Genomic DNA, 21,424 nt, shown 5'->3' with positions numbered 1-21,424 from the left:
ATAATTTATCAAATAAAGATATGTTCATAGATAATCATCATAAGACCTGTCCTAAGATATATATCTTAAGACAGGTCTTACCGGGAATGCTTCGTACTACCGACCCCTGGACATTAACTGTATCAAAAATGGACAAAACACACTAACATGAAGGAATAATAAAAAAGTTATGAAAATGTTATTGAGGTCAATATCATCTGTTGCGATAATAGAAAAATATCCTTATTTATAGATTTTGTACAAGTTAAAACATTTTTAAGCAATATGTTGTACAGGTTATAACATGTATGAGGTACTTTTGTACATGTTATAACTTGTATTTTTGCATCATACAAGTTATAACATGTACAATATTTTTGTACATGTTATAACCTGTACAAAATCGCAACTTGTACACGACATATATATACAAGAAGATCTCGTATGAATGCCAATTTGACAACTCTCATCCAAGTCACAATTTACAAAAGTAAACCATATAGGTCAAGGTACGGTCTTCATAGTCCGCATTTGCTCACACCAAATCTATAAAGGGCCAGTAAATAATTGGTATAAAACAATTCAAACAGGAAAACCAACGGTAAAATCTATATAAAAAAACACATCAACAAACGACAACCACTGAACATTGGGTTCCTGGTTTAGCAAGGTGCAAACAAATGCAGCAGGTTTAAACGTTTTATTAGGTACCAAAATTCACACATCACAACATATAGATAGACACACTATAACATATATCAATTGGAATGGCCTTACTTATGTATCAAAAGACATACATGCATATTAACAAAATTAACTAAACATGCACTAAACGAATAAATTGCATTTAAAAAAATTAAGAAGCGGAGTTACTTGCGCAAGTCTACAAAGAATCATCAGTGACGCTCGAACGAAAAATTTAAAAAATGTCAATTAAAGTACGAAGTGAAGATATCTATTCCTTGGGTAGAAAATTCTAAGCATTATAAAAATTTCAAAATTCATAATAGGACGTAACTATTTTTTTTTAAACCCAGCTAAAGATCAGAATACCATAAGTAATAATGTCCGTGCTTAAAAGTCACATGTCAAGCTATCTCTGTTGTGTTATGAATTTAGATTAAGTAAAGCGAAAATTCGCATTCACGAGAAAAATTAATATTTATGCATACACGTGAAATTTTGCGCAAGACATAGTATATAAAAATATACGCACTATGACATAGTTGTTGATTAAATCGTAATTATTTGAAACTTTAAATATCATAATTTATGTCGATTTTTTTCAAACAAATGTGATCAAACTTGATCTACAATCACAAACAATATAAAAAAAGAAGATGTGGTATGATTCCCAATGAGACAACTTTACACAAGAGACCAAAATAACACAGATATTAACAATTATAGGTAAAGGTACAGCCTTCAACAATGAACAAAGCCCATTTTTTTCTCCTTACAATATCAGTATGGTATATATGATGAGCAACGTGATTGTACCAAGCCGTGGTGGACACAGAGCTTATGGCGGTCCGGTATCTGGACCCCCTTTTTTGACGATCAATGCATTTGAATGGGGACAAATGGTCGGACCCCCTTTTATCCTGGGTTTGGAATTCCTCGTTTTAAAATGCCAGGATCAGCCCATGCACGGCAAGGTCATTGCTTGTTCAAGTCAAATTATATGAGAAGTTTTTGTTTTCAGGTAGTCAACTGTTTACCCCTTCTACAAAATGTAAAGATAGTCTTAGTAAGTAAGTATTACTTTATTTTGACCTGCGTATTGACAATAAAATTGAGAATGGAAATGGGAAATGTGTCAAAGAGACAACAACCCGACCATAGAACAGACAACAGCAGAAGGTCACCAACAGGTCTTCGATGCAGCGAGAAATTCCCGCACCCGGAGGCATCATTTAGCTGGCCCCTAAAAGAAAATATACTAGTTCAGTGATAATGAACGCCATACTAAACTCCAAATTGTACACAAGAAACTAAAAATAAAACATAAACTAACAAAGGACAGAGGCTCATGAATTGGGACAGGCGCAAACATTCGGCGGGGTTAAAGTAGGGTTAATTCGTGTTGTTTGTTCATTAGTTTTCTATGTTGTGGCATGTGTACTATTGTTTTTCTGTTTGTCTTTTTCATTTTTAGCCATGGCGTTGTCAGTTTGTTTTAGATTTATGAGTTTGACTGTCCCTTTGGTATCTTTCGTCCCTCTTTTAAACATGTTTATGAGATCTCAATGCTCCCCCTATATCTAGCCAATGAAGAAAAGTATAAAACGCATAACAATTCGCTCATTAAAATTCAGTTCAAAAGAATTTCGAGTCTAATGTTACACGATGTAACCAAACATATTACAACGTACGCTCTAATGAGCTTTTCACCGAATATAAAAAAAATATGCAGTAACAAACAAAACAAGACATGCAGCAAGCACATCAAACGATTTCTTCCCATATGAGGTAGTTATTACTTGTGGTATTTCAAAGATGATACTGTATCTAAAATATTTAATAAAATTGAGAAAGGAAATGGTGAATATGTCAAAGCGACAACCACCCGACCATAGAGCAAACAACAACCGAAGGCAACCAATGGGTCTTCAATGTAGCAGTCTGTTTCAGAATTTGAAGTAAACATAAAGGAGCCAAATTAATAAAATTGTCTAAGTCTAGTGTCATTGTCCTGGTGCGTCTCACTTGTATGGTTGGAACCGTTGCGTTGTTGTACAAGTCTAGTGTCATTGTCCTGTTTTCTACTTCAATGTCTCGTCTGTCTGTTACATCATTAATTATAGGTGTATTTTCTTCATGCTGTCCATAATCTGCAAGTGAGTCAAGAGCCCGTTGGTCCCGTATATTATTTTTCCCCTTCGAAATATGTTTATGGTGAAATTCAGGGTGTTTTCGTTTCGATCAGATTCGCTCCCACTTAACAACTGTTGGGGGCATTTTTTTAACTAGGGTCCACTCTACATGTAAGCTACAGCTGCATTCCTGTGTTTTCTAGGTGGAAAGAAAGGACGAAAACCCGTTAAAATTGACGCTTTTTGCCATGATGACGTATTTCGGGGCAAATTCCCGCACAACCAACCCCGCTTTCTCGCCGACCCTATCATCACCTACCTTATAGATTTAAAGGAATGAATATTCTATAGCAACAGGGCTAAGCTCATTTCCATATAATTTGCATATTTTTGCAAATAAACGAAAATTATTCATTTTCTGAAAACAATTCAGCATGGTAAGGGTAAAGGCCCTTGGTGGTACAAACCAATTTTTTTCCAGTTTTATCTCAAATTTGGATGGTTTTATTTTATTTTTTTGGGGGGTCAGCATTTAAAAAGCAGTTAAACTATGGAGTGATATTGTAGATTGTAGATTCAATTACAATTTTAAAGCTGCGCTAGATTATATAAAAATGTAGATTACCCAATAACATTGAGAATGGAAATAAGGAATGTACATTTATCATCAGAATCAGATCTTATAATACAATAAATTTCATGTTATATAGATTTCTACAAACCTTAGTTCGAAGTTTTTTTCTTTAATTTCTGTATAGGACAATGATCACAAAGTATCAGAAATATATGTTACATGAATAATGTTGGCAAAATGTGTTTTCATGTAATTGTATGTTTTATGCAGTCCATCATGGTTTAAATAAGTGTGAAACTGTTTACTAAAAGCTTGTATTCCCTCAATGACAATTACATTAGATACTAGTAACTAAATTCTTCCAAAAATTTAAGAACGATTCTTAATAATTTTGGGAAATACTCCTTCATCTCGTTTTTATAGCATGCAAAGACAAAAACAATGTCTTATATGCTTACTCTGTTAAAGCAAGAGAGAGAGAGCTGAAATAGTTTTCATTGGACCACGCTTCATAATCTATATCTTTGGATCTACTCTTCAACATTTTTGGCCTTCAGCATGACTTAATATGTAAATTTATAACTCACTTTTTGTTTATAAGCTATAAGATCATTGCATGAGGCGAATGTCATTTTGATGTTTTAATTTTATATTATCCTCTACTTTGAAAGCATTTATATGTAGCCTTTGAATGTTGTCTGCTCCATTGGCGGGTCTGTTGTCGTTAGACACATACCCGAATTCAATTCCCAATTTTATCTGTAGATACATCTATCCTGGATATCCTCTTATGTCTTTTAGTGTCAACTAGAATAAAAGTATTTTACACTCACGATTATAATTCATCAAATAAAGATATGTTCATAGATAATCATCATAAGACATGTCCTAAGATATATATCTTATAACAGGTCTTACCGGGAATGCTTCGTACTACCGACCCCTGGACATTAACTGCATCAAAAATGGACAAAACACACTAACATGAAGGAATAATAAAAAAGTTATGAAAATGTTATTGAGGTCAATATCATCTGTTGCGATAATAGAAAAATATCCTTATTTATAGATTTTGTACAAGTTAAAACCATTTTTAAGCAATATTTTGTACAATTTATAACATGTATGAGGTACTTTTGTACATGTTATAACTTGTATTTTTGCATCATACAAGTTATAACATGTACAATATTTTTGTACATGTTATAACCTGTACAAAATCGCAACTTGTACACGACATATATATACAAGAAGATCTCGTATGAATGCCAATTTGACAACTCTCATCCAAGTCACAATTTACAAAAGTAAACCATACTAGAACACACCCGCCGGTATATCGCGGGTCCGTGACTGAATTAAAGTATATAACTATGCGCAAGCCTTATTTTAGTATAAGTATTTTTATCTGATAAAGTTATGCCGATTATACGATACACAGTTTTCTCTGCTTTCAAATCTTTCTGTTTGAACCCGTCGAACTGGAACTTATCAATTATTGGTAATATTAATTATTTGAAAAACAAAAGGTCCTGGAATGGAGTATTTTTTAATCAACAGCATTGTCATATATTAGATAGTTTATTCACGTCATGCCGGCTAACAAATTGAAAACTGTACCTATACGCCTTAATTTTAGTCCAGATTTTAGGCGTATTGTTATCTTAGAAAGTCTAAACTGATTAAAATTTGACAATTTAGTAGTTTCAACCCTGTGGATACGACCCGTGTATATAGCATATTAATCCTGAATACCCCGTTTGGTGGTGCGCCTGTCAGATGCGGAACGTACAAATAAGGTAATCGGTAACAGATGAATTTACTATTGGTATCGGTATCGGACTCGATCCGGAACTTCTTAATTATTGGCAATATTAATTACGTGGAAAACAAAAGGGCCTGGAGTTGTGTAATTTTTAATCTACACCTTTGTACTATATTAGCTATATATAAAGTCGAATTCTTTGATTCGTGGTTTTTACGTGATGACGGCTGACAAATTGGACCTCGTAATTTTAGTATTATAGATAGGTCAAGGTACGGTCTTCATAGTCCGCATTTGCTCACACCAAATCTATAAAGGGTCAGTAAATAATTGGTATAAAACAATTCAAACAGGAAAACCAACGGTAAAATCTATATAAAAAAACACATCAACAAACGACAACCACTGAACATTGGGTTCCTGGTTTAGCAAGGTGCAAACAAATGCAGCAGGTTTAAACGTTTTATTAGGTACCAAAATTTCCACACCACAACATATAGATAGACACACTATAACATATATCAATTGGAATGGCCTTACTTATGTATCAAAAGACATACATGTATATTAACAAAATTAACTAAACATGCACTAAACGAATAAATTGCATTTAAAAAAATTAAGAAGCGGAGTTACTTGCGCAAGTCTACAAAGAATCATCAGTGACGCTCGAACGAAAAATTTAAAAAATGTCAATTAAAGTACGAAGTGAAGATATCTATTCCTTGGGTAGAAAATTCTAAGCATTATAAAAATTTCAAAATTCATAATAGGACGTAACTATTTTTTTTTAAACCTAGCTAAAGATCAGAATACCATAAGTAATAATGTCCGTGCTTAAAAGTCACATGTTAAGCTATCTCTGTTGTGTTATGAATTTAGATTAAGTAAAGCGAAAATTCGCATTCACGAGAAAAATTAATATTTATGCATACACGTGAAATTTTGCGCAAGACATAGTATATAAAAATATACGCACTATGACATAGTTGTTGATTAAATCGTAATTATTTGAAACTTTAAATATCATAATTTATGTCGATTTTTTTCAAACAAATGTGATCAAACTTGATCTACAATCACAAACAATATAAAAAAAGAAGATGTGGTATGATTCCCAATGAGACAACTTTACACAAGAGACCAAAAAAACACATATATTAACAATTATAGGTAAAGGTACAGCCTTCAACAATGAGCAAAGTCCATTTTTTCTCCTTACGATATCAGTATGGTATATATGATGAGCAACGTGATTGTACCAAGCCGTGGTGGACACAGAGCTTATGGCGGTCCGGTATCTGGACCCCCTTTTTTGACGATCAATGCATTTGAATGGGGACAAATGGTCGGACCCCCTTTTATCCTGGGTTTGGAATTCCTCGTTTTAAAATGCCAGGATCAGCCCATGCACGGCAAGGTCATTGCTTGTTCAAGTCAAATTATATGAGAAGTTTTTGTTTTCAGGTAGTCAACTGTTTACCCCTTCTACAAAATGTAAAGATAGTCTTAGTAAGTAAGTATTACTTTATTTTGACCTGCGTATTGACAATAAAATTGAGAATGGAAATGGGAAATGTGTCAAAGAGACAACAACCCGACCATAGAACAGACAACAGCAGAAGGTCACCAACAGGTCTTCGATGCAGCGAGAAATTCCCGCACCCGGAGGCATCATTTAGCTGGCCCCTAAAAGAAAATATACTAGTTCAGTGATAATGAACGCCATACTAAACTCCAAATTGTACACAAGAAACTAAAAATAAAACATAAACTAACAAAGGACAGAGGCTCGTGAATTGGGACAGGCGCAAACATTCGGCGGGGTTAAAGTAGGGTTAATTCGTGTTGTTTGTTCATTAGTTTTCTATGTTGTGGCATGTGTACTATTGTTTTTCTGTATGTCTTTTTCATTTTTAGCCATGGCGTTGTCAGTTTGTTTTAGATTTATGAGTTTGACTGTCCCTTTGGTATCTTTCGTTCCTCTTTTAAACATGTTTATGAGATCTCAATGCTCCCCCTATATCTAGCGAATGAAGAAAAGTATAAAACGCATAACAATTCGCTCATTAAAATTCAGTTCAAAAGAATTTCGAGTCTAATGTCACACGATGTAACCAAACATATTACAATGTACGCTCTTTTCACCGAATATAAAAAAATATGCAGTAACAAACAAAACAAGACATGCAGCAAGCACATCAAACGATTTCTTCCCATATGAGGTAGTTATTACTTGTGGTATTTCAAAGATGATACTGTATCTAAAAAAATATTTAATAAAATTGAGAAAGGAAATGGTGAATATGTCAAAGCGACAACCACCCGACCATAGAGCAAACAACAACCGAAGGCAACCAATGGGTCTTCAATGTAGCAGTATGTTTCAGAATTTGAAGTAAACATAAAGGAGCCAAATTAATAAAATTGTCTAAGTCTAGTGTCATTGTCCTGGTGCGTCTCACTTGTATGGTTGGAACCGTTGCGTTGTTGTACAAGTCTAGTGTCATTGTCCTGGTGCGTCTCATTTGTATGTTGGAACCGTTGCGTTGTTGTATGAGTCTAGTGTCATTGTCCTGGTGCGTCTCACTTGTATGGTTGGAACCGTTGCGTTGTTGTACAAGTCTAGTACGTGTCATTGTCCTGGTGGGTATCACTTGTATGGTTGGAATCGTTGCGTTGTTGTACAAGTCTAGTGTCATTGTCCTGGTGCGTCTCACTTGTATGTTTGGAACCGTTGCGTTGTTGTACAAGTCTAGTGTCATTGTCCTGGTGCGTCTCACTTGTATGGTTGGAACCGTTGCATTGTTGTACAAGTCGAGTGTCATTTTCCTGGTGCGTCTCACTTGTATGGTTGGAACTTTTGCGTTGTTAAAAAGTTTTTCAGAGGATATGATAGATAATCGTCATTAACAAATTGTAGTGCTCTTTTGTTTTTTCGAGAGTTTTTTTTTGAATTTTTCTCTGTACTAAAATGCCCAGTTTATTCTAGTCTGGTTAAAAAGGACCCAATTCTCTTATAAACATTTAGCTGTTGTGATGTCCTTCTACAAAAGTTAATTATATGGGCATCAAATTTTAGCAGGTAATCAATATCAATTCAAGTATAAACTTCACGGCATCTTCACTTGTAAAATATTTTGCGTCAGTTGGGATAGACGTATGTTTTGCAACTTAGGTTCTTTTACCTACATCAATAACTTGAAATATCAGGATTTGCCTGCATCTTATTTATTTTGAACCTATTAATCAGCACTTGAGACTCACATTCTAATATAGATATGAAATTCAAATGGTCATAATCCATACCACTAAAAGATAGAGTATTGTCGTCAGCATAGTTGTATAATGTACTATGTTTAACAAAATAAAAATATCGTTTATGAAGACATTAAACAAAAGAACTTTGGGGGTACTACCCTTTTTGATGGCAGTTCAGCTACTCAGAACACTGTTGACTTTAATTTGCTATCTTTTCTGTCTGAAAGTTATGACTTCTATAAAGATACAGAGTGTGGAGGAACACCATATGCTAATAATGTATCTAATAAAACATCATGGGATAAGCAGTCAAAAGCTTTTGAAAAATCCATAAGAACTGTAGCTGTATAAAAAAATATGTCTTGGACTTTACGCCAGTTTTCCAGTAATATGCATAGCGAAGTCTGACATCTTCTACGGAAAGCACATAGATAAGGATTAAAAATGGAATCAAGGAAGTCATATAACTGTAAATCAAATATCTTTCGTAAAAGTATGAAAAAATAGGTAACACTCTGACTGGTCTGTAGTTAGATTTCAGCAGTGGGTCGATCTTTTATGTAAGGGTGTAACTTGGGCTTCTGAAAGACGATATGGAAATACGCACATGTCTACAGTCAAATTTATAAGACTGGTTTAGTTTAAACAATATTTATTCAGATAAATCAACATTATTATAAACGATAGTATACAAATGAAATAATATTAAGGATTCAGAAACAAGCAATTTGTTTAATTTTACCAGAGACATATATATGTCTCTGATTTTACAAATCTGTCTCCTTTTACAAAATAATACACTTATTGAACAATACATACATATAAATACTGGCATGCTCTGTAATAAATCAAGGAATTGTATATTTAAAAGGAATGGAAACGCGACCGACTTCAAAGAAAATATTATGATGCATCTCTTGCTTTGACCGGGTGTTAATTACACCCCCTCGCTCTAACTGGCTGTTTCGTATGGTAATTTGCGACAACGCTAAAATAATGGCAAACTGCATTATCAAACAACGATTTAGTATCTAAAGCAGCATTTGAAAAAAAAAATGCATATCATATTACATGATGGTATATAAAAAGGCACGATAAATCCCAATCGTGTGTCTTTTATATATTTCTTGTCTGTTATTTCAAACAAAATGGCGTCAATGTGAACTATAAACATGCCGGATTTTATAAAATCATAGCTAATTCGTTTTTATCACCATTTTCATAAAACCAACACTATGCGATAGAAAAAAGACTAAGCTTTTAAATTATATGTCAATGTCACATCTATTTCAAGTAGTTATTTAACTTATATCAAAATACAAAGTGTTGATGTATTTGTTGACAAACAACTTCAAATTTTCAACATGTTTCGAAATAAAATCATATATATTGTACCAATTACATTTAGTATTCGTAATTACGACCTAACTGTAGGAAAATATTCATTCTTTAAAATGATATCTCATTTTCTCACTTTTTTCTTTCTACTTTCAAATATAATAAAGAAATCGTAGTGCACTCCCAGATTGATAGACATATTTTGACAGAATATTGAAACTCAAAACTGAAATTTCGAAAAATCGTAGAAAATTCTTAAAAGTTACAAGAAACTTTAAAAAGAGCGTAGTTGATAGAATTAGGTTTCAGCTTCATAATGATATCAACTGTTTTGTTTTGCACTTCGTTGTTTTCAAGTTTTTAGAAAAAAATCAAAACACAGTATTTTTTGTTTTGTAATCCGGATGAAACTCCCTCAATTTTCAAGACCGAGGTCTATTCTAATGAGAATTTACTCAATACAATATTACAAACGTATGTTTGATGAGGCATTAAAATGATACCTAAGGCCTTACTTTTTGCTGGGAATAAAAGTTTATTCTTGATTTCGGGTTTCTTTCTCATTTATATCGTCTCAAGCAAGATGACCCCGTGAATTAAAAGACCGATTTATATGACAGGAAATGGAACTCCGTCATGATTTTTATATTATTCATCATACTTCCGCCTGAGCCAGACATGGTTTATAGCTCTGCGGGTGCGCTGCGGGTATCCCGATTGATCTCGAAGCGCGTTTCCATTCCTTTTAAATATACAATTCCTTGAATAAATATATGAATATGAAAAAGGTGAAAGAAGAAGACTGGTTTGCTGAGGTGCAACGAAAGATTTATTTGCTAACTATTTTTGCGGGTATCCCATATTCGGACCTGTTGATCATCCCGTTTCTTAGTCTCAGTTTAAATAAAGAGAATTAAAAAAAATCCTGATATACTCTAATGAATGATGCAGCAGCAAATATATACACTTTTGCATATTCGAATTATTATTTATACAAAAGCAATATTAAATGAACTCTTTGAATATATATTTATTCAGAATGACCGTAAGACTTATTATTTTTATTTTTTTTTATACTTTATACTCGCTTGTATATTCTTTGGTTACTTTACAAAATTACTCTTTTTCTTGCGCCCACCGGAAGCGTTGAGTATTGGTCAAGTTTGACAGATCAACGTAGAATGTAGATGTAGACTAAACAATCGAGAAGACCTAAAACTAAAATTGTAAATAAAAAAAAATAAAGAAATACTTCATTTTTTCAACGGATTATAATTTTGAAAATATATCTTATAATATTCACTAAGCATCACTATAGCCTATGCAGAGACATAAATTGAAAAATCTAGAATTCTCATGGCTGTTAAAGGGTCCATTCTGGTCTACGTGTAGTGGTGTTGTGCATGGGAGCTAGGATCAATTATTTATAGAAAACGGCGCGAATCAAACAAACCGATGCAGTTATGATAGTTTCGAGTTAGAAAGTGTTAGAAAGTCTGTTCACGAGTTTAATCAATCATATACAACACTCAACAATACTGAATCTGGTAAGATAAGAACACAAACACGGAAAAAAATGATAATACAATCGCTAACATTTATCCCAAAGGCAGAGCGTAGAAAAAAGTCGAGAACTTCTGAATCAAAAGAATCTAAACATGCTAGAATAGAGTTCATAGAAGATTCTTATTTTCCAAATTACAGGGCCCTAGTCCAAATAATAACTTGTCACAACCCCACATTACATGTACAGTATAACACATTTTTATCATTAAATATGTTTTAAGTTTCAGTTCAGATAAATGATTTCTTGCTTCAAAATAAGTTTGAAAAATTTTAATCAAGGTGACACCTTACTGCTAATCATGGCTGACGGGGCACTTGAAATTTTGACATCAACAATCACTTTTCCATTGTGGCGTCACATATTTTGTTTTATGACGTCATAATTTTACGTGAACCTGTGCGATATCCAGTAATGGCGGACAAATAACAATAAGGTGTATCATACAGCCTGTGTTGACTTCTTTGTTAAAACTCTATAAAACTGCAATGGGACCATTTTGTTTATTTATTGTTATGTAATGTAATTATGACTGGAATAGTTGCATATGATTTTATTTATTTTTTCTGGGACGCCTTTCTACGTCGTAGGAAGTTCTAGGAAGGCGTCCCAGAAAAAATAAATAAAAAGCCTTAGTAGAAAGATGTCATAATTATTTTGATTAACAGGGCCCATAAACTAATTTTAATGGTTCAGTTGTCAAAGTTTTTGAGTTTTGGTCTTATTTATAATACTATATATGCAATAGGTCAACTATACTTCATGTACTTGGTGTATGGAAATATTTTATGAACTATATGTTAGTCGCACAGGTTTTATTTGACCTTGACCTCATTTTAATAGTTCAATGCTCAGTGTTAAATTTAATTGCAGAAAGAGACGGTGGCTGCTTTAGCTAACTACTTAAAACCTTTTACATTTAAGACAGTGGAAGACCTGGATGCTTCAATTACTTAAATTAAAATTGTCCAAATTTATGGAAAAAGGAACAACTTTTTCCAAAGAACTATATATAGATATTTTATTATGGAACATACATGTGAAAAAGTAAGGAGTCTTAATAATTGATATTTTTTTGTTAAGTTTTCAAAGGCTTGTTACTTCTCCCCACCTGTTAAAGTTAGCTAGTCCTGTAGTCCAAATAATTATGTTTTTTATACCCCGCTTTAAAAAGGGGGGGTATACTGTTTTACCTCTGTCTGTCCTTTAGTCAGTCTGTCAGTCAGTCCGTCCGTCCCTTGAATATTTTCGTCGCATTTTTCTCAGGAACTACAATACAAGGATTTCTGAAATTTGGTTTCAGGGTTTATCTAAGTCAGCTATACCCTGAGATACTTTTTCAGATTGATCACTTGACAACTTCCTGTTTATCGAACACTTGTATGATTTTACACATGATAGCCAAGTTGAAAATTTTCGTCACATTTTTCTCAGGAACTACAATACAAGGAACTCTGAAATTTGGTTTTAGGATTTATATTAGTCAGCTATACCGTGTGATGCGTTTTCAGATTCATCACTCGACAACTTCCTGTTTACCGAACACTTGCATATTTTTACACTATTAGTATTATCCACTTGCGGCAGGGGTATCATCAGTGAGCAGTAGCTCGCAGTTTCACTTGTTATTTATTACGTCTTATATTTCAGATTGTAAAGATGGTTGACTCCGTTATGGCAGATTACTTCGGTAACCCTGGATCACCATTGTTACATCTTAACCACAGATACATGCATGCTATAGGTAATTCCAGGTGAGAACTAGTTTAATAACATTTCTGAACAACTTCATAGATATATAATAAGAAGATGTGGTATGATCAGTGTTGAATAGATAACTCTTTATCCAATCACAATTTATAAAAGTAAACCATTTTTGGTCAAGATAAGGTGACTTCAACACAGACCCTTGTGAAGTTGTCTCGCACTGAACAGCAAGCTATAAAGGGTCCCAAAAATAAGTATTAATGTACATGTAGTATAAAATTTATATAAGATAAGAACGAGGTATTTGATACATTTTAATCTCAGCAAACACACATGGCATTGGTAATTCCAGTTCAGTATTAAGGTAATTTCAGACAACAATAACTTTTATGTTGAACCTTGATCTAGGCTATGTACATGTTGTCTGTCATAATACATGTTATCTCCCCTTTTCAATGCATTTTTCAGTGCTTTCTATGTATTTTGGTTTTATTTGTTGCAGTTAATATAGAAACACAATTTAAATTTTAGAAAGAATGGATTTGGGATATGAAATAGATGAAAACATTTTGAAAACAAAATATGTCATGTGCCATCCACTGCCTGGTTTTTCCATGGACACCCTCATAATTCTATGTATTGTAAATTTAAAAATTACTGCATGCATGGATGTTATGGTTAAACAAAGGACAAAAATATTAAACAAAAACTAATGAACTATGAAGATTTGAAATTCCATTTTTGCTACACTTATCCTGTCAAAATATGAACAATATTTAAATCATTTACATTTTTAGCTCACCTGGCCCAAAGGGCCAAATGAGCTTTTCTCATCACTTGGGGTCCGGCGTCCGGCGTCGTCGTCCGTCGTCGTCGTCCTGCGTTAACTTTTACAAAAATCTTCTCCTCTGAAACTACTAAGCCAAATTTAACCAAACTTGGCCACAATCATCATTGGGGTATCTAGTTTAAAAATTGTGTCGGGTGACCCCGCCAACTAACCAAGATGGCCGCCATGGCTATAAATAGAACATAGGGGTAAAATGCAGTTTTTGGCTTATAACTCAAAAACCAAAGCATTTAGGGCAAATCTGACGTGGGGGTAAAATTGTTAATCAAGATAAGATCTATCTGCCTTGAAATTTTCAGATGAATCTGACATTCCGTTGTTAGGTTGCTGCCCCTGAATTGGTAATTTTAAGGAAATTTTGTTGTTTTTGGTTATTATCTTGAATATTATTTCAGATAGAGATAAACTGTAAAAAGCAATAATGTTCAGCAAAGTAAGATCTACAAATAAGTCAACATGACCAAAATGATCAGTTGACCACTTTAGGAGTTATTGCCCTTTATAGTCAATTTTTAACCATTTTTCGTAAATCTTAGTAATCTTTTAGAAAAATCTTCTCCTCTGAAACTGCTGGGCCAAATTATTTGAAACTTGGCCACAATCATCATTGGGGTATCTAGTTTAAAAATTGTGTCCGGTGACCCCGCCAACTAACCAAAATGACCGCCATGGCTATAAATAGAACATAGGGGTAAAATGCAGTTTTTGGCTTATAACTCAAAAACCAAATAATTTAGAGAAAATCTGACATGAAGTAAAATTGTTAATCAGGTCAAGATCTATCTGCTCTGAAATTTTCAGATGAATTGGACAACCTGTTTTTGGGTTGCGGCCCCTGAATTGGTAATTTTAAGGAAATTTGCTGTTTTTGGTTATTATATTGAATATTATTATAGATATAGGTAAACTGTAAACAGCAATAATGTTCAGCAAAGTAAGATCTACAAATAAGTCAACATGAACGAAATGGTCAATTGACCCCTGTTAGGAGTTATTGACCTTTGTAGTCAATTTTCAATCTGCTTCCTTTGTTTAATATTCACATAGACCAAGGTGAGCGACACAGGCTCTTTAGAGCCTCTAGTTTTTTAAATTTAGTATATACAATGTATATGGTTTTTTTAAGTTTAGGAATCTTCAAAATTATTTTGATTCTTGAATATAAGATAATTTTAATTCTAATATGATGTCCTTATTACGCTTTGTTAACAAAGCCGTGTTCTAATGAGCACAAAAAATATGCTTGACACATGGGCAAGGACTTACTGCTTATATTAACGTTATTTCCATCGTTATCCTTTAAAATATATACATTTAGGCAGCTAACATGAACTTTTATTATATATTTTTATGAAACAACATATATTTATCCTGCTAGTAGTTTTTAAACTTATTAAATACGAAATGCAATGCACAGATTCCTCGAGGAGGAATGGGAACAGCCAAACATTTTAGGCATTATATTTGACCACATTTGACACCTCGCTAACGCTCAGTGTAAAATATCGACAAATATAATGCCTACCCATGTTAAAATGAGCACAGAGCATGACATGAAGGAATTATTTCTTAAGTTTAATTATAGCCTATTATCATCTTAACTTGTATACTTATTTACAGAGCGAGGGATTTATCAGAAGAATGTAAGATTCCTGACAAACCAGAGTTTCTAGTCCTTGGAGGAGGTGACATCAGACATGTTCTATACACTGTATCACAAATGTCACAGTTACAGAAGCCACCATCATCCATCTCAATGTATCTAAATGATTCTGATGATGTTGTATTAGCCAGGAATATATTATTATTAAAAGTGAGGCCAAAATATGATAGATTTTTAATATGGTTTTCTGACCATTCTTATTTTTTTTTCACAATAAAAACTCGTTTTTCCACAAAATTCTCATATACTCACAACATGCCATGATCCTGCTGAACCAAAAAATCTAAAAATAGGTAAAAAAAACACACAACTGATTCTGCAAACACAGTAAATATTGTACAGTAAATATGTGTTTCTGTGATGACTGAAAAACATATGTATGAAATAATTCGATTAGAACTCAGTCTCTTTTTTCTCATTAACAAAAATATCACAATATTCACCAGCTTAGGCCTAAATTAAAATATTGTTTGTTTCCCCAATTTTATTTTTCCAAAAAGCTTGAACATTATCGGACAATCCTGCAAGCCTGAAAATCCAAAATGAAAATAATAATATTTGACTTAGGTATTACAATAAAATTTCATGTCGGTCAGGATTGGGGAAACAAACAATATTTTATTTTAGGCCTTACATATTTTCAGATTCTAGAGACCTGTGACTCTAATGACAAGAAGACTCTATCTTTTCTATGGTCTGTGTGGTATAATACCTTCCTGACTCCATTGGAACACACTTGTTTAAAAGATCTGATCCATAATGTTCAACAAAAGTTACCCGAATGTGTTGAGTATGCAGAGGAGTATAGTTTGAAGGATATAGATAAGGTTTGTTTCACAGGATTAACAGTTAAAAAAATATGAATATTTATGTGTATTCCAAACTCATAAGTTAAGAAGAAATTTTGACAACACCATGTGGCAAAATACAAAAAAAAGTTCTTTATTTTGCGATGTATCAACATGATCTAAATTTGCGCCATTTTGAATGAGCAATTTCCCAGCAGCCTATATAAATATAGATTCTACCACTGCATTGATTGTAATACAATATTTATCCTCTTGAGACAGTTAAATTTTCAAATTTAAAACTTGAGGCATGAACGAGTGTTTTAATATTTAAAATTTAACTGTTGAGAGATATGTAATGTGTGCTTGTTTCAGATGTTTCTGGTGCTTTGCTTTTGCGCCAATTGGCATTACATTTGCGCCAGACAAATCTTATATTTGCGCCACAAACCATATTTCATTTGCGATAAAAAATAAAACCTTTCGTTTGCACCAATAATACAGATACAGTGAGACGTTCTAACTTAAAGCATAAATACACTACAGTAAAGTTATAATTTTGGCCTTATCAGTTTTATTCTTGCTTTGCAAATTTTATGGTACACCTTAACAAATTTTATTATGTTGCATATGGTAAACTATTATATACCGTATTTAAAAAAAAAACACAAACTTATTTCCCCTGTTTGTCTCTGTACTTACAATGTTCATCTATACACCTCAAACACTTGAACACAATATAATTCTTAACCTCAGTTTTGTATTAGAAATAAGTATGAACCATTATCCAGGAGAAATACTGTAGAAACAAATCTTATGCACAATATATACAATATATATACAACAATGAATATTTGAAAAGCCGCAAATGAAGTTGTTATATTTTGGCGCAAATGAAATATGTCCTTGTGACGCAAATGAAAGATTTTTTAAAAATTGGTGCAAATGCAATGCGCCTGATGTTTCTGAGTTATGAATTCTTACACTGCTTTCATTAAGAGATACAGTTCTGATTTGAGGTATATATATGGTGTCTATAGAATCAGTGTTATACAGTTGTCTTCTAGATTTCCAATTAATATACACAAATGTATGGTCTTCATTGAGTGAAAAGAGTTTCCTTGAAATTTTGGATTTAGCTTTATTTTTTCGCGTTTAAATTCTTACCGCAAAAATAGCGAAAATTGTCCTGTTTACAGTATATGCCAGTTTTTGGTTTATACTAATTATTTTTTATTTTATTTTAAGGTTTTTAAGTATTGGTCAGAAAATCTAAAAATCAATTCCAAGAAAATAAAAAAGGACAGAGATTCCTTTGTACAGAAGTATGTAAGTTCTGAATACAATGAGGAAACAACATATCACACTGCCATAGAATGTTTGTCTGCAGCCGAAGCATCTATTTTCTGTATAATGCCTGGGTGCACCTTGTTTAAAAAGAGACTAGCAGAACTGAAGTCCTATGTAGTGTCTGGGGTGTCATCTTCTGCACAGACAGATACACTGAACAGAGTCAATGTTACGTTACTGTGTCCTCACTCCAAGGAATGGCGAGTGGAGCCTTCAGGGACACCTTTTCATGCTTATAACCATGGAGTGTAAGTATATGATATATCATCTATAAATTCAGAAATTGTCAGATGTTTTTATTATTGCAAAAAATGTCATAACTGCAATTATCATGAATCATGATAATTTTAACTTATATTTTAAAATTTGTTAAATGAATTAAAACAGGATTTTCTCAATATTTCACAAATTAAAATCACGTTTTAGTCTAAAAAGTAATTTATGATTGTACTACTAAAAAAATAATATTTTATTTCCAGTTTTATTCCGTCTTTGACAATGAGAGAGAACTGTATGGAACAACTCAAACAATGGGTTGCTGGGTGGAGAAAGTTTATAAACAATGGTGGAAAACTGCAGGTATAGATCAAAAATATTGAATTGATGGAGAGTTGTCTCATTGGCACTCATACCACATCCTCTTATATCTATTTGCATATGTTGACTTTTTTTCCAGCATACATGCATATTATCAATTTATATACTGCAGCTGTGCTATTTGAGCAGCCAAATTGCATTGACTGCATGTTCATATGCGATAATACAGTCACTGACCGTTGATCACCTTTTTAGCTCACCTGGCCTACAAGGCCAAGTGAGCTTTTCCCATCACTTTGCGTCCGGCGTCTTCCGTCGTCCGATGTTAACTTTTACAAAAATCTTCTCCTCTGAAACTACTGGCCCAAATTTAACCAAACTTGGCCACAATTATCCTTGATGTATCTAGTTTAAAAATTGTGTTTTGTGACCGGGCAAACCAACCAAGATGGCCGCTACGGCTAAAAATAGAACATAGGGGGAAAATGCAGTTTTTGGCTTATAACTCAAAAACCAAAGCATTTAGAGCAAATCTGACATGGGGTAAAATTGTTAATCAGGTCAAGAATAGATTTTAGATGAATCGAACAACTTGTTGTTAGAGTGCTGCCCCTAAATTGGTAATTTTAAGGAAATTTTGCTGTTTTGGGTTATTATCTTGAATATTATTATAGATAGAGATAAACTGTAAACAGCAATAATGTACAGCAATTTAATACTCAAAAATAAGTCAAATGACCAAAATGGTCAATTGACCCCCTAAGAAGTTATTGTCCTTTATAATCAATTTTTAAAAAATTTCATAAAATTTGTAAATTTTTACTAATATTTTCCACTGAAAGTACTACACGGACAAGTTCATTATAGATGGAGATAATTGTAAGCAGCAAGAATGTTCAGTAAAGTAAGATGTACAAACACATCACAATCACCTATAAACACAATTTTGTCATGAACTGTCGGCTTCCTTTGTTTAATTCACATATATACCAAGGTGAGCGTTTAGTTTATGAAGTTGACAATGGGTTTCTGTGGAGTTTTTTTATGACTTCAGTAAAACTAAGGCCAAAAAAAAATATATGTCTGTTTCCTGCTTCCAAGGCCAAAAAATCAGGGTCGGTAGGTCGGGATTTCTTAAACTCGCTTATTGTGGCACATTTGTGCTGGGAGCAGCCATTTTTTGTTTGGGCATAGTAAAATACGGATCTGGTTCGGACCGGAAACGATTTTTTTCCGGACCGGAACTGATTTTTTTCCGGATTTGAATAAAAAGATTTAGGGTCAGGGGGTTTGAGTTAGGGTCGGTCGGGAAACAGGAAACAGACATATATTTTTTTTTGGCCTAACAGGTTCGAAAAAAATTTAAGTCTTCCACTCAAAAATAAAAAAATGAACAGTTATTAGAGTTGCAGTATGCAGTATGCAGCCTTGCTTTCTACCTGTTTCTAAGCCTTGTACAAATAACATTGATATTATGAGACAATGTATGGTTATTCTATATATAAATAATGGAATTGATCTCTGTGCTCTTGCTTAAAACGTATATTTAAAAAAATCAAAAAATATCCGAAGTATTATTCTGAGACAAATATTTTGACAGTTTGGTACATGTACTATTATCAGTCTTTAACATTATTGTCATTATCAGTTGCCCATTCTTTAGTTGTCTATGTTGTGTCATGTGTACTATTGGTTGCCTGTTTGTCTTTTTCATTTTTAGCCATAGTCTTGTCAGTTTTATTTTTGATTTATGAGTTTGACTGTCCCTTTGGTATCTTTCCTCCCTCTTTTTCAACATTATTGTCATTTAAAACTTCCAATATTTGATCACATGACTGAGTAACCTTTGGATGAAATCGAGGATTCTTAGGAAATTTTCGCAGAACTTTGTAACATTGATACATGTAAGAGCATTGCATGTATAATGTTAAATCTTTGATATACTTTGTATTTACATACATGTATACTATAGATACAGATATCCCATGGTGAGCCTCTGACACTCTGTAATTGAACCTTTGATATAGTTTATATTTTCATGTATATTGTAGATAAAGATATCTCATGGTGAGCCTCTGACACTCTGTAATTGAACCTTTGATATACTTTATATTTTCATGTATATTGTAGATAAAGATATCCCATGGTGAGCCTCTGACACTCTGTAATTGAACCTTTGATATACTTTATATTTTCATGTATATTGTAGATAAAGATATCCCATGGTGAGCCTCTGACACTCTGTAATTGAACCTTTGATATACTTTATATTTTCATGTATATTGTAGATAAAGATATCCCATGGTGAGCCTCTGACACTCTGTCATTGAACCTTTGATATACTTTATATTTTCATGTATATTGTAGATAAAGATATCCCATGGTGAGCCTCTGACACTCTGTAATTGAACCTTTGATATACTTTATATTTTCATGTATATTGTAGATAAAGATATCCCATGGTGAGCCTCTGACACTCTGTAATTGAACCTTTGATATACTTTATATTTTTATGTATACTACAGATAAAGATATCTCATGGTGAGCCTCTGACACTCTGTAATTGAACCTTTGATATACTTTATATTTTCATGTATATTGTAGATAAAGATATCCCATGGTGAGCCTCTGACACTCTGTAATTGAACCTTTGATATACTTTATATTTTCATGTATATTGTAGATAAAGATATCCCATGGTGAGCCTCTGACACTCTGTAATTGAACCTTTGATATACTTTATATTTTCATGTATATTGTAGATAAAGATATCCCATGGTGAGCCTCTGACACTCTGTAATTGAACCTTTGATATACTTTATATTTTCATGTATATTGTAGATAAAGATATCCCATGGTGAGCCTCTGACACTCTGTAATTGAACCTTTGATATACTTTATATTTTCATGTATATTGTAGATAAAGATATCCCATGGTGAGCCTCTGACACTCTGTAATTGAACCTTTGATATACTTTATATTTTCATGTATATTGTAGATAAAGATATCCCATGGTGAACCTCTGACACTCTGTAATTGAACCTTTGATATACTTTATATTTTCATGTATATTGTAGATAAAGATATTCCATGGTGAGCCTCTGACTGTGTGTAATTGTGTCCTTTCTGCTGACCAGAGATTTGACTTCATTGATACATCGTACCTCTGTGACGATGTTGGACTGATGAATCTTTTGTTATCATGTAGTCACAGTCTTAAAAGGTATAACA

General features: G+C 33.1%; 1 protein-coding gene across 4 annotated transcripts in view; it reads left to right on the top strand.

Moving 5' to 3' along the window:
• The first annotated feature begins 10,866 nt into the window (after positions 1–10,866).
• Positions 10,867–21,424, top strand: part of LOC134718660 (uncharacterized) — a 46,857-nt gene continuing 36,299 nt past the window's right edge. The window contains exons 1-7 of one of the 4 annotated variants that reach the window (XM_063581315.1): positions 10,867–10,959; positions 12,948–13,051; positions 15,475–15,667; positions 16,162–16,344; positions 17,554–17,903; positions 18,135–18,234; positions 21,271–21,416. In XM_063581315.1, coding sequence (XP_063437385.1) covers positions 12,957–13,051; positions 15,475–15,667; positions 16,162–16,344; positions 17,554–17,903; positions 18,135–18,234; positions 21,271–21,416 — 1,067 coding nt within the window. In that variant the 5' untranslated portion in view covers positions 10,867–10,959; positions 12,948–12,956. Of the gene's footprint in view, positions 10,960–11,573; positions 11,734–11,762; positions 11,820–12,947; positions 13,052–15,474; positions 15,668–16,161; positions 16,345–17,553; positions 17,904–18,134; positions 18,235–21,270; positions 21,417–21,424 lie in introns of those variants that run through there. The other 3 variants (XM_063581316.1, XM_063581312.1, XM_063581314.1) reach the window with 3 other exon arrangements.

Source organism: Mytilus trossulus, chromosome 5, assembly GCF_036588685.1.
Source record: "Mytilus trossulus isolate FHL-02 chromosome 5, PNRI_Mtr1.1.1.hap1, whole genome shotgun sequence".
Taxonomy (NCBI): domain Eukaryota; kingdom Metazoa; phylum Mollusca; class Bivalvia; order Mytilida; family Mytilidae; genus Mytilus; species Mytilus trossulus.
The sequence above is the reverse complement of the archived record's forward strand: the minus strand, read 5'-3'. Positions and strand labels throughout refer to the sequence as shown.